This window comes from Phacochoerus africanus, chromosome 8 (genome assembly GCF_016906955.1).
Source record: "Phacochoerus africanus isolate WHEZ1 chromosome 8, ROS_Pafr_v1, whole genome shotgun sequence".
Taxonomy (NCBI): Eukaryota; Metazoa; Chordata; class Mammalia; order Artiodactyla; family Suidae; genus Phacochoerus; species Phacochoerus africanus.
In genome coordinates, this window is record NC_062551.1 from 96,350,884 (window position 1) to 96,364,295 (window position 13,412).

Genomic DNA, 13,412 nt, shown 5'->3' on the forward strand with positions numbered 1-13,412 from the left:
GGGACCGAACCCGCAACCTCATGGTTCCTAGTCGGATTCGTTAACCACTGAGCCACGATGGGAACTCCTTATTTGCTTTATTAAACGATTCATGAATTGGGCATATGGACAGGAGCTCTGAGGAACTACCAAAAAGACAGACTTATGGGCAGAAGGGAGCAGGAACAAGGGAATTATTCTCAGAAGAGAAGCCAATTGGTTACTGCAAGGTCAGGGTCAGGGGTCCATCACAGAGATCACCCAACTAGTGATGATCAGGTGACTCCTACCATACTCCTTTTAAGATTCCATTTCTGGAAAAGCTGAAACTACACTCAAGTCTATCTCTGGGGACATGCAACTTCCCAAGGACTCCATTTGAAGTTCCTCTGCAGGGTCAAACCCGCACTGATCCAAAGACCACCTGGGATCAATAACTGGCTGCGTCACTTTGGGAACACTCTGTAGTAGTCTTGGTTTACACAAAGAAAGGGGAGACGGATGTTGGTTGGGCAAGCTGATCTAGTAGGATTTTTGCTGAAGGTGGGCCAGATGTCACTTGGGGGATGGCAGAAGATGATGAACCTGATTTAAACTGTAAATACTCAGATACTGAGATTCGGGGACTCCTAATGAAATTCGACAATGCAGAGAGAAACTGGGAACTCCAAAACCCAGACCTCGCTGAGAAAGAGCTCAGAGGACTCTATCATTTCACTTTAATTAAAATTTAACTTTTTTTTTTAGGGATGCATCTGCAGCATATGGAAGTTCCCAAGCTACAGATTGAATCGGAGCTGCAGCTGCTGGTCTACGCCACAGCCACAGCAGATCTGAGCCACATCTGCGACCTACACCACAGCTCACAGCAATGTGGGGTCCTTAACCCACTGAGCAAGGCCAGGGATGAACCCACAACATCAAGGATACTAGTTTGGTTCTTAACCCACTGAACCACGATGGGAACTTTGGTTAAATTTAACTTTTATTTATTGGATGCACAGCTAAAGTTCTTCTAACCCTTCACATTACTAACTGAAGGTGATATAAGATGTTCTAAGCATGTGAGCTTCCCGACAATGGATTATCTTAACATAAAGTGAGATGATTTCCATCATCAGCAGTTTGTTTGGTAAAAGATGATTTGTCCTTTTCAGAGGTAACACTAGTTTTTCAGTTGTGGAACATTTACAAGTGTAGTCTCCAACCTCCAGAAGAGGTTACCTCTTCTGCTATAGCGGTTTATTTGGCACAAAACCCGAGGCTGCGCAGAAGCTGGCCTCAGGTCTGGTTTATTTCCTCCTAGAGGAGAAAGTGGGACACGGGTCTAAACTGACCTAGATAACATTTAAAGTTCAGGGAGTTCCCATTGTCGCTCAGTGGAAATGAACCCAACTAGTATTCATTAGGACTCAGGTTTCATCCCTGGCCTTGCTCAGTGGGTTAGGGATCCGGCATTGCCATGAGCTGTGGTATAGGCCACAGATGCAGCTTGGATCCTGCATTGCTGTGGCTGTGGTGTAGGCCAGCAGCTACAGCTCCAATTCAAACCCTAGCTTGGAAACCTCCATATGCAGAGGAAGTGGCACTAAAAAGACAAATAAATAAATGAAGTTCAGCAGTTTCTGTTCTGGCTCAGCAGTGAAGACTCGGACTAGTACCCATGAGGATGCTGGTTTGATCCCCGGCCTTCCTCAGTGGGTAAAGGACCCGGAGTTGCCATGAGCTGTGGTGTAGGTGGAAGAGGCAGCTTGGACCTGGTTGTGGCTGGCAGCAGCGCTCTGACTGTACCCCTGGCCTGGGAACTTCCATATGCTGCACGTGAGGCCCTAAAAAGCATAAACCCCTCCCCCCAAAATCAGTTCAAGCAACGGTGTTCTAAAAATTAAGACTAACAGGGAAAAAGACATGGGACGGCAAGGAGGAAACAGGTCTCCCCAGGACCCTCGCCAGGCGACGCGGCCCAGAACCCTGGCAGCTCGCCTTCCGCGTCCTTCGCTTGCATATCCGGGGTTCCTCCCGGCCCCGCCCCCTCCACCTGGGCGCCGTCAGGACCACGCCTCCCCCAGTGCCCCGCCCCGCGTGGCGCAAGCAGCGCGCTGACGTCACGCACCAGGTACTTTCCCCGCGCCCCGGTCTGCGAGGGGGCGGGGCGGGCGTGGAGCGCGCATGCGCGGCAGCGGCAGCGCGCTGCCCGGATCGTGCGGGGCCCGAACCTCTCCGCCGGCGCAGGCTCCCTCGCGCCAGCTCCCTCCCGCCGCCATGTCGGCCGCCATCGAGCGGGAGTTTGAGGAGTTGGACGCTCAGAATCGCTGGCAGCAGCTATACCTGGTGAGTGGAGGGCTCACGCAGCCGCCGCCTGCCCCCTCCGAGGACCCGGCTCGCGCCCGCCAGCGCCCGCCGCCTCCCCCGCCTCCCGCTGGGGCGGAAGTGGCCGCGCGCGGGCCGCGTCAGGACGCGCGTGCGCCGCCTGGGCCTGGGCAGCAGGGTACCGGCGTGCGCGCAGGCGCAGTCGTCTCCGGGGGGCGGTGCCGGTGGCGGGCGTGGGCGGGGATGCGGCGGGGCCCGAGGTGACGGGGCTCGGGGTGACGGGGTTCGGGGTGACAGGGGCGGGGGTTCGCGGGGAGGGGCGTTGCGGCGCGCCCGGTTGGTCTCGGCGTTCTGGGAGGAGCTCGGGGAGGTAGGGGGGTGCCGAGAATGGTCGCCCCGTACCCCATCCCGACTTCCGCGCGACGTGAGGGGTTCCCCGCCCGGGCGCTTGTTTCCCCAGGCCCTCCTGGGTTACAGTCCTTTCCGCGAGGGAACGAGCTCTATGTTGGCTTCTCAGGCCACCTGCGGAGCATTTCACTTCCAAGGGTACTTGAGTTAAGCTCTTTTAAAATGACTCGGTTGTCTGTTCTCCACCGTTTAATCATTAGCACGTTGTTTCCAAGATCGTACTGAGTGGTTGGTGAGTTAATGCTGCTCCCGCGGTCGCTCTGCACAGTGAAACGTCAGAATTAAGGCTTTCCTGTAAACCACAGTGATTCCGGACTTTTCCCCTTCCCATTTAATTAGATGACAGTTTCTCTTGTGTTCGAGATGTAACGTTTTCTTCTTGAACACTTTAGCAGGAAGTGTAATAAATACCCTGATTCACGTGGTTAGAGTGTGGAGAATTGGGTATTAACTTTAAGGACTTTTCCAGCTATAGAAAGTTTTAAATGCAAATTCTCGTAGGAAGCTTTATGTGAGAGCCTTCCAGCTATGTCTTGTGCAGTTCTGTTTGTTTTAGCCGAGGCTCCTGTCCCCAAATTGTTAGTGGTTTATTAGAATTCATGTTTGAAGAGAGAAAGCTGCCTGTTGCAGCTTTATTCAGCTAACATTTTTGATTAAGCAGTTTGACTTTTTTCTTTCTTTCTTTTTCTTTTGGCCGCCCCCTGGGCATATGGAAGTTCCTGGACCAGGAATCGAATCTGCGCCCAGTGGGAGCTGGGACCTGTGTCATAGCTGCAGCAGCTTGGGATCCTTAACCCATTTCACCACAGCAGGAACTCCCAAGCTGTCTGATTTTTTTTCTTAATCATTAATATCCCTGAATATTTAATGAAAACTGTAATCTATCTCACAAGAAAAATGCATATATATCAACTGAAATTTTCACATACATTTTCTTTCTTTTTGTCTTTTAGGGCCACACCCGCGGCATATGGAGGTTCCCAGGCTAGGGGTCGAATGGAGCTGTAGCTGCCAGCATATGTCAGAGCCACAGCCACACTGGATCTGAGCCATGTTTGTGATCTAAACCACAGCTCACTGGAACGCCAGATCCTTAACCCACCGAGCAAGGCTAGTGATTGAACCCCAGTTCTCATGGATGCCAGTCGGGTTTGTTAACCACTGAGTCCTGATGGGAACTCCTTCACATGCATTTTCAAGGAAACCCTTCTGTGGGCATGTACCTAGGACTCATATAGTGGGTTGGTCAGTGCTGTTATTTTTTATTTCCTAATGGAAGAGCAAGCACATTAGTTTGCTCGGTACAAATCCTGCAGACACTGGTATTATGTTAAAAATAGGCCACAAACCAAGAAAGAAATGGAAAGCAAGTCCAGGAAGAATTTAGACTCTTAAGTGTTTTCCTTGGACTCTAAGTTCAGCCATTCTGTAGATGTTTGCTGAGCACCCTGCTCACAGCCTTGGAGATTCAGCACAGAGCACCCTGACCAAATTCTTGCTTTGAGGCCCTCACCTTCTCAGACTTGTTCTGTTCTCATGAGGGCCTCACTGCAATTCCATCTTTCCATTCATCACTTATCACACCCTCACCGTGTGCCAATGCCAGTTGAGTCCCTGCTCTCCTGGATCCAGCAGACTGGGGAGTGGTAACTAGGTAAGCTAGTTAAGTTATTAAGCACAGGGTGCTTTGTGTCCCCCATGACCTGGGAGTCCTGCTGCAGCTTCTTGCAGGGGGAGGGCCTTCCCTAAGGACAGATCAGCCTGGGGAAGGGGTTCATGTTCAGAGGAGGAGGAAACATGTGCAGAGGCACAGAGCAAACAGTGCCAAGAGAACTGTCAACGCTTGAACCTGGGGAGGCCTGCAGTGTGAGGCTGAGGTGCCTCAAAGACCGGACCAGACAGTAAGGCAGAGCCTACGGGCCCTTGGAGGTGGGATTGAGGAATTGGTGCTGGTCAAGAAGACTCACCATGGACTTTTAAGCTTAGAAGTACCTTAGTCATGTTCTCTTTACATTTTTTTAGCAAGATCATGTTGCCGGCAGGGTGGGTGGGTCTAGCTGTAGGCAGGTACCCGGGAAGCCTTGAGCTCCTGAGCGGAGGCGTGGCTGGAAGAAGGATGGGGAGACAGGTTTGAAACAATGAGGTGAGGGATGTGTTTGGCTTTGAAGCTGTTCAGTACCGTTTGATTCCTATAAAACATCAAAATAGGAATAGTTTAATACATAAATTTGGAGTTGAGGAGAGGTCTGAGCTGTGAACATGACTTTGGGAATTACGAGCACACAGGTGGTATATGAAGTTCCAGACGTGGATGAGGCCACCTAGGGAAAATTGAGGGTTTGGAGATGCTTAAGGCCAAGGACAGAATCTTGTCAGACAGGAACATTTCAGGGCATAGGTAGAGAAAGAGGAGCTTTCAAGAAGAGAGGCTGGAGAGAAATTGCCTTAGAAGTAGGGAGAAAAATCGATGGTGGGTGTGGAGGAGCTGATGGTCATCAGCAGGCACATGCTGCAAGGGGACCAATGTGGTCGAAACCAAAAGGGTCCAGTGCATCAATGGCTAAAAGATCAACAGATACCTCAAAGAGAGCCAAGTCACATGCATGATAGGGTGGCCTGTGGTGGCTGCAGTGAAGCATGAATGTGTGACTCCCCTGCCTAAAACCTTTGGTGTTTCTGTTGCTCACAATATAGAATTCAGACCCCTGCCGGCTCACATGTCCTATCTCTCCATGTGACTTTCTTCTTCCTTTCAATTGAGTTCTCTTGCTGTCTGGCCTTCCTTCAGGTCTTTGTAGAGGGAGTTCTCTTTGCCAGAGGGCAGTTCTCCGCCTCCTCTTGCCCCCTGTATGTGCCTGCCTCCTACTCATCCCTCAGGGTCTCACTTCCTCGGGCCTCCCAGCCTCCCTGGCACACACTTCACTGAAGCCTTGGCTTCCCCTTTCGATGCCAGGACTTGGACGTGATGCTCGTGAATTTTGGGACCACAGATGGTGTGAGGCAAGCCGCTATTGTTGAGTAGAGAAAGGGTGTTTGGGGGGTTTTCTGCTTTGTAGATCACAGCAGTGGGTGTATTGGTGATAATGTGGGAGAGGAGTAGTGCTGTTTTGGAAATACAGAGTTGTCTAGGGAAGGAAAGGCTTAGCTCTGGAGCAGAAGCTCAGTATAAATGCAAACTGTGCTTGCTGAATATTGAGAACTTATGCTTCATATCCTGTCACTCAGAGGTATGCAGGGAAAATATATTGCAGGAAAAGTGATTGTTATTATTTTGAGTCTGAAATACTCTGGCCCCTTACCCGCCTCCCCCTCCACCCCCCAACAGTTAGGTTTATAACATAGCTTTCGAAATAGGAGGTTTCTGGGAATGGATATCTGAGTTGGAAGTTATCTTTTCACCATCTCATCAGGCTGCAAGCAGGCAGGTTCAGGCCCCTCAGGGGCACTTGATAAATGTTAGCCGAGTGGTTACTTCCCACCACAGACTGGCAACTTGACGTGTTCACGTGATTGGGTGGGGTGGGGGTGGGGGGGCTAAAGAAAGAGGTTGGAAGGTGAGGGGTAGTAGGTGACTATTGGAGCAGGAACCTTGGAAAGCAGGAGCAGGTGGGGTGGGGCACCGGTGCCGGAGCTGCCTTGAAAGGCACAGAGGGCTGAGCTGCAGAAGTCTCATTGCTCTGAGCTACAAACTGCTAACATTCATGTAGCCTGAGGTTACTTCTGGCTTCCTGAGAAATGTTCCTGATCCTTCTGGCCTTTCCTTTGTCAGCTGATTGCTGTCTGAATCAGGCTGGGGTGGTAAAAGGGCAGAGGATAGGAATGGAGTTTTTTGAGTCTTGGGGAGGAGAGTAAAACTAAGGAAATGGCAAAAGCTAAGTCATGGAGTTATGTTTCTAGTAAGGGGTAGCTCAGAATTTTGTTCATTAATCAGAGTTTGTGGAACTTTTAACTGACTAGTAATTTTTCTGTTTTTGCTTTTTTAGGGCCACACCTGCAGCATATGGAAGTTCCTGAGCTAGGGGTTGAATCAGAGCTACAGCTGCCAGCCTACACCACAGCCACAGCAATGCAGGATCTGAGCCATGTCTACAACGTATACCAGAGCTCATGGCATCGTCAGATCCCTAACCCACTGAGCAAGACCAGGGATTGAACCTGCATCCTCATGGATAGTAGTTGAGTTTGTAACCTGCTGAGCCACAACGGTAACTCCTGAGTCATTTTTCTTTATTAGAAATTTGTAGTTGTAAATATTGTCAGAGTTCTTAGCATTTGTAAGCTAATTTTTAGAAATGTCAGGTGAGCTCTATTCTTCTAGTGTTTACAGTGGGTATCAGTTCAGAGGATAAGTCACAGCCATCTTACTCTAAAACACTTCCCTTCAAGTGTCTGCTGCACCTGTTCCTGCCAGCCTTTAAGTTTGGTGCTCAGTGCTCACTGTGTTAAATGCCTTGAATTTCCTTGAAAGTCACCTGCTCTGTCACACCTTGGAGTCTTTGCGAATGTTGGAATCCCTTGTGCTGCCTTATCTGGGAAACAGCTTCAGGATCAGACTCTTGGAGTTCCTGTCGTGGCATAGTGGAAATGAATCCGACTAGGAACCATAAGGTTGCGGGTTTGATCCCTGGCCTTGCTTGGTGGGTTAAGGATCTCTCATTGCCGTGAGCTGTGGTGTTGGTCGCACACATGTGGCTTAGATCTGGCGTTGCTGTGGCTGTGGTGTAGGCCAGCAGCTACAGCTCCAATTTGACCCCCTAGCCTGGGAACCTCCATATGCTGTGGGCGTGCCCCCCCCAAAAAAAAAGACCAGACTCTCATCTTAGGCAGTTATGTGCTCCTTCTGGGATTTCTGAGCCCTCTGTCTTTTATATAGTGTACGTGTCACGTTACTTTGTCACATTACTTTGTGGATATCCGCTTGTCTGCCTAGCTCCTTGAGTGTTGCTTCATTTCCTTGTTTCCCCATTGTCTGCCTATGGGCCTGTGACTTGTTAGATGTTTAGTTAGTATCCACTAAAGAAAAGAATGCTGCTCTTTTTTAGGGCCGTACCTGCAGCAGATGCAAGTTCCTAGGCTAGGGCTCGAATCAGAGCTGTAGTTGCTGGCCTACGCTATGACCACAGCAATGCTGGATCCTTAACCCACTGAGTGAGGTCAGGGATTGAACCTGCATCCTCATGAATGCTAGTTGGTTCATTACCACTAAGCCACAATGGAAACTCCCAACAGTTTTTATTTTAAAAGCCTTTTGTATTTCCTTTCCCTTTCTGATATGTAAGAGCTCTTTACATATTAAGGAAATTAAGCCTTTGTTGTATATTGCAAGTAGTTTTAAATATATCGATTATCTTTTGTTTATGGTATTTTTTCATGTAGAAAATTTAAATATTTATGAAATCAGATTTATCAGCCTTTTCTAGATTTTTGTGCCATAGCTCAGAGAGGCCTTCTATATTCTATGATTACAAAATATTTTCTCCAGTGGTTTTCAATGCAGTTTTATTTATTTATTTTTTTGCTTTTTAGGGCTGAACCTGTGGCATATGGAAGTTCTTAGGCTAAGGTCAAATTGGAGCTGTAGCTGCTGGCCTGTGCCACGCCCGTGGGGTTTGAGCTGTGTCTGCTCATGGAAACACCAAGTCCTTAACCCACTGAGTGAGATCCGGGATCCAACCCATATTCTCATGTGTACTAGCTGGGTTTATAACCACTGAGCCACAACGGGAACTCCTCAATGCAGGCTTATGGTTTTATTTCTTTTACGTTTATTTTAGTATTTATTTTTTTATGGCCACACCCTTGGTGTATGGAAGTTCCTGTGCCAGAGATTGAACCTGACCTATGCTACAGTTGTGGCAGTGCTGGATCCTTTAACTCACTGTGCAGGGCGGGGTATTGAACCTGTACCTCTGCAGCATCCCCAGATTCTTTTTTTTTTTTTGTCTTTTTGTCTTTTGTTGTTGTAGTTGTTGTTGTTGTTGCTGTTGCTATTTCTTGGGCCGCTCCTGCGGCATATGGAGGTTCCCAGGCTAGGGGTCTAATTGGAGCTGTAGCCACCGGCCTACGCCAGAGCCACAGCAATGCGGGATCCGAGCCTCATCTGCAACCTACACCACAGCTCACGGCAACGCCGGATCGTTAACCCACTGAGCAAGGGCAGGGACCGAACCTGCAACCTCATGGTTCCTAGTCGGATTCGTTAACCACTGCGCCACGACGGGAACTCCTTTTTTTTTTTTTTTTTTTTTTCATCCCCAGATTCTTAACCCACTGTGCCCTATATGGAGTTCTTATTTCTTTTAAGTTTAAATCATTGCTTAATCAGGACTTAATTTTGGTATTGGGAATGGGGTAGACATCCAATAAAATTGTTTCTGTGATAAAATATATTAACAGTGTGCCATTCTAACCATTTTTCAGTACACAATCCAGTGTCCTTCCATTTACACTGTTGTGCAACCTTCACACTATTTGCAAAACCCTTTCTGCTCCCCAGAGAGGAACTCTGTCCCCATTAAGCTGTCTCCCCTCCTCCCCCAATCCTGGTAACCTCTACTCCACTTTCTAGCTCTGTGAATTTGCTTACTCTAGGTACCTCATACAAGTGGATTCATACAATATTTGTCTCTTTGTGTCTGGATTATTTCACTTACCATAATGTTGGTAAGGTTGAACCATGTCAGGGTGCACATCACGCATTCCTTTTTATGGCTAATATTTTGTTTATCACTTAAGGGACATTGGATTGTTTCCGCCTTTTGGCTATTGTGAATAATGCTCCTGTGAACATTGGCATGCAAATATCTGTTGACGTTCCTGTTTTTAATTCTTTTGGTTTGGACCCAGAAGTGAAGGTGCTGGATAATATAGTTCTGTGTTGAGTCTTTGAGGAACTGCTAGACTATTTTCCACAGTGGCTGCAACATTTTACATTCCCACCAGCAGTGTTTGGGAATTCTGATTTCTTCACATCCTCACTAACACTTGTTATTTTCCATTTTTAAATTGATGGTCTTGCCAGGTAGGTATGTCATTGTGGTTTAGTTTGCATTTCCCTAATGACTAAGGACGTTGAGCATCTTTTTTAATGTGCGTATTAACCATTTGTGTGTCTTTGGAGAAATGGCTATTTAAGTCTTTTGCCTTTTTATTTTATTTTTAAATTTTTATTTATTTATTCTTTGCTTTTTAGGGCTGCACTCATGGCATATGGAGGTTCCCAGGCTAGGGGTCCAATCAGCTACAGCTGCTGGCCTACACCACAGCCATAGCAATGCTGTGGGATCTGAGCTGTGTTTGTGACCTTTACCACAGCTCATGGCAACACGGGATCCTTAACTCGCTGAGCAAGGCCAGGGATTGAGCCCACGTCCTCATGGATACTGAGCCATGACAGGAGCTCCTTATTTATTATTATTATTATTATTATTTTCCTTTTTTTCTTTTTATGGCCGCACCCCTGGCATATGAAGATTCCCAAGCTAGGGATCCAATTGGAGCTACAGCTGCCGGCCTAAGCCACAGCCACAGCAACGCAGGATCCGAGCCACGTCTTCAACCTACACCACAGCTAACGCAATGCCGGATCCTTAACCCACTGAGTGAGGCCAGGGATTGAACCCGCTTCCTCATGGTTCCTAGTCAGATTTGTTTCTGCTGCACCACGATGGGAACTCCAGAAGCTCCTTATTTTTCTTAAAAATTTTTTTCTTAATTAAAAGAATTTTTTTTGGCTGCACCCATTGCATGTGGAAGTTTCTGGGCCAGTGATCAAACCCGCACCATAGCAGTGACAATGCCAGATCCTTAACCTACTAGGCCACCAGGGAACCCCAAGAGTTTACTTTTTTTTAGAGCAGTTTCAGTTTCACAGCAGAATTGTGAGGAAGACAGATTTCTCATATACCTTCTGCCTCTACATATGTACAACCTCCGCTGTTATCTACACCTACACTGGGTGGTGCATTTGTTACAGTCCATGAACTGTAATAATCACCGAAATCCATATTATGACACATAATCACCGAAATCCATAGTTTACATTAAGGTTCACACTTGGTGTTGCACACTCCCTGAGTTAGGACCAATGTGTTGTATGATGTGTATCCCTCATTAAGGCATCATGCAGAGTGTTTTCACAAATCATCTGTGCTCCTCATCATCCTTCCTCTCCACCAGCCCCTGACAACCACTGATCTTTTTCACAGTTTTGCCTTTTCCAGATTGTTACAGAGTTGGAATTAAACAGTGGGCAGCCTTTCACATTGGCTTCTTTCACTTAGTAAAATGCATTTAGTTTTTCCAGTCTTTTCGTGGGTTGATAGCTCATTTCTTTTTCACACTGATTAGTATTCCTTTGTCTCCGTGTTTCAGTTTATGTATCCGTCCACTCTCCGAAGGACTTCCTAGTTTTGGCAGTTACGCCTAAAGCTTATAGAAGCATCTGTGTGCATGTTTTTATATGGACATGATTTTCAACTCCTGTGGGTAAATCCAAAGAGCAGGTGTTCCCTGGTGGCTCAGTGGATTAAGGATTCGGTGTTGTCACTGTTGTGGCGAGCATTCAATCTCTGGTCCTGGAACTTTGCATGCTGCGAAGGTGTGGCAAAAAAAAAAAAAAAAAAAAATGCAGTTTTGTAAGAAAGAGCTGAAGTTTCCTCCCAAATGGCTGAACCATCTGTGTACCTACCAGCAGTGAATGAGAGCTTCTCTTGCTCTGCATCCTAATTGTTGGTGTTGTCAGGGCTTACGATTTTGGCCATTCTAGAGCCTTTGACTTTTTTTTTTTTTTTTTTGTCTTTTCTAGGGCTGCACCCGCGGCATATGGAGGTTTCCAGGCTAGGGGTCGAATCAGAGCTGTAGCTGCTGGCCTACACCACAGCCACAGCAATGCCAGATCCGAGCTGCGTCTGCAACCTACACCACAGCTCACGGCAACGCTGGATCCTTAACCCACGGAGCAAGGCCACAGATCGAACCCACAACCTCGTGGTTCCTAGTCAGATTCGTTAACCACTGAGCCACGATGGGATCTCTGAGCCTTTGACTATTTTTAAATTGTCCTTTCATTGTTGGATTATAAGTTCTTTTTTTTTTTTTTGTCTTTTTGCTATTTCTTGGGCCGCTCCCTCGGCATATGGAGGTTCCCAGACTAGGGGTTGAATCGGAGCTGTAGCCACCGGCCTACACCAGAGCCACAGCAACACGGGATCCGAGCCGCGTCTGCAACCTACACCACAGCTCACGGCAACGCCAGATCGTTAACCCACTGAGCAAGGGCAGGGACCAAACCCGCAACCTCATGGTTCCTAGTTGGATTCGTTAACCACTGCACCACGACGGGAACTCCCGGATTGTAAGTTCTTTATGTATTCTGGTTATAAATATCTCATCAGATGTATGATACACAAATATTTTCTCACAATCCATGGCTTTTCACTTTTTAGATAGTGTCTTTTGATGGATACAAGTTTTAAAAAAATTTTTTTAAGGGCCACACCCACGGCATATGGAAGTTCCCAGGCTAGGGTTGGAATTGGAGCTACAGCTACAGCCACAGCAACGGGATCCAAGCCACATCCACAACCCACACCACAGCTCATGGCAACACAGGATCGAGGCCAGGGATTGAACTCACATCCTCATGGAAACTAGTCAGACTCCTTTCTGCTTTGCCACAACAGGAACTCCCACAAGTTTTTAATTTTGATGAAGTCCAGTTTATTTTCTTTTGTTGCCTGTGCTTTTGGTGTTGTAATTTAAGAAACCATTGCCAAATTCAAAATTGTGAAGATTTTTGTTTGTTTGTTTCAGGGCAGCACCCACAGCATATGGAAGTTCCCAGGCTAGGTGTCAAATCAGAGCTTCAGCTTCTGGCCTACACCACAGGCACAACAATGCCAGATTCCCAACCCACTGAGTGATGGCAGGGATCGAACCTGTATCCTCATAAATACTGGTTGGGTTCATTACTGCTGATCCATCATGGGAACTCCCAAAAATGTAAAGATTTTCACTTCCTATGTTTTCTTCTGAGAATTTCTTGTAGTTTTTTAGCTCTCATACTTAGGTCTCTGATGCATTTTTAGTAACTTTTATGTGTTGTACATGGTAGAAGTCCAGCTGTGTTCTTTTGCATGTGGATGTCCAGTTTTCCCAACACCTTTTGTTGAAAAGACTGTTCTTTCTACATTGGGTAGTCTTGGCCCCCTGTTGTGCCACACCACTCAGATTTGAGTACTGTAGCGTTGTAGGTTTTGTAATGGGGAAGTGTGAGTACTCCAACTTTGTTATTCATTTTCAGTATTGTTTGGCTTTTCAGCATTCTTTGACTTTTCATATGAATTTTGGGGTGATTTTTTCCTGTTTCTATAAACGCCCTTGGAATCTTGATAAGGATTACATTGAATCAGTAAATCACTGAAATATTAAGTTTTGTCATCTTAATGTTAAGTCTTCCAGTCCATGAGCACAGGGCAGCTCTGTTTATTTAGGTTGTCTTTAACGCCTTTCAGCAATGTTTTGTAGTTTTTAGAGTACAAGTCTTTCACCTTCTTTGGTTAAGCTTTTTTGTTTTGTTTTGTCTTTTTAGGGCCCCACCCATGGCGTATGGATGTTCCCAGGCTAGGGGTCCAATCAGACAATCAGAGCTGTAACCACTGGCCTCCTACACAGCCACAGCAATGCCATCCAAGACACATCTGCAACCTACACCA

The 13,412-nt window shown here is 47.1% G+C and overlaps 1 protein-coding gene across 3 annotated transcripts in view; it reads left to right on the plus strand.

Moving 5' to 3' along the window:
• Window positions 1-2,138: 2,138 nt before the first annotated feature.
• Window positions 2,139-13,412, plus strand: part of PTPN2 (protein tyrosine phosphatase non-receptor type 2) — a 77,200-nt gene continuing 65,926 nt past the window's right edge. For all 3 annotated transcript variants that reach the window (XM_047793613.1, XM_047793612.1, XM_047793614.1), the window contains exon 1: window positions 2,139-2,310. In XM_047793613.1, coding sequence (XP_047649569.1) covers window positions 2,149-2,310 — 162 coding nt within the window. In that variant the 5' untranslated portion in view covers window positions 2,139-2,148. The remainder of the gene's footprint in view (window positions 2,311-13,412) is intronic.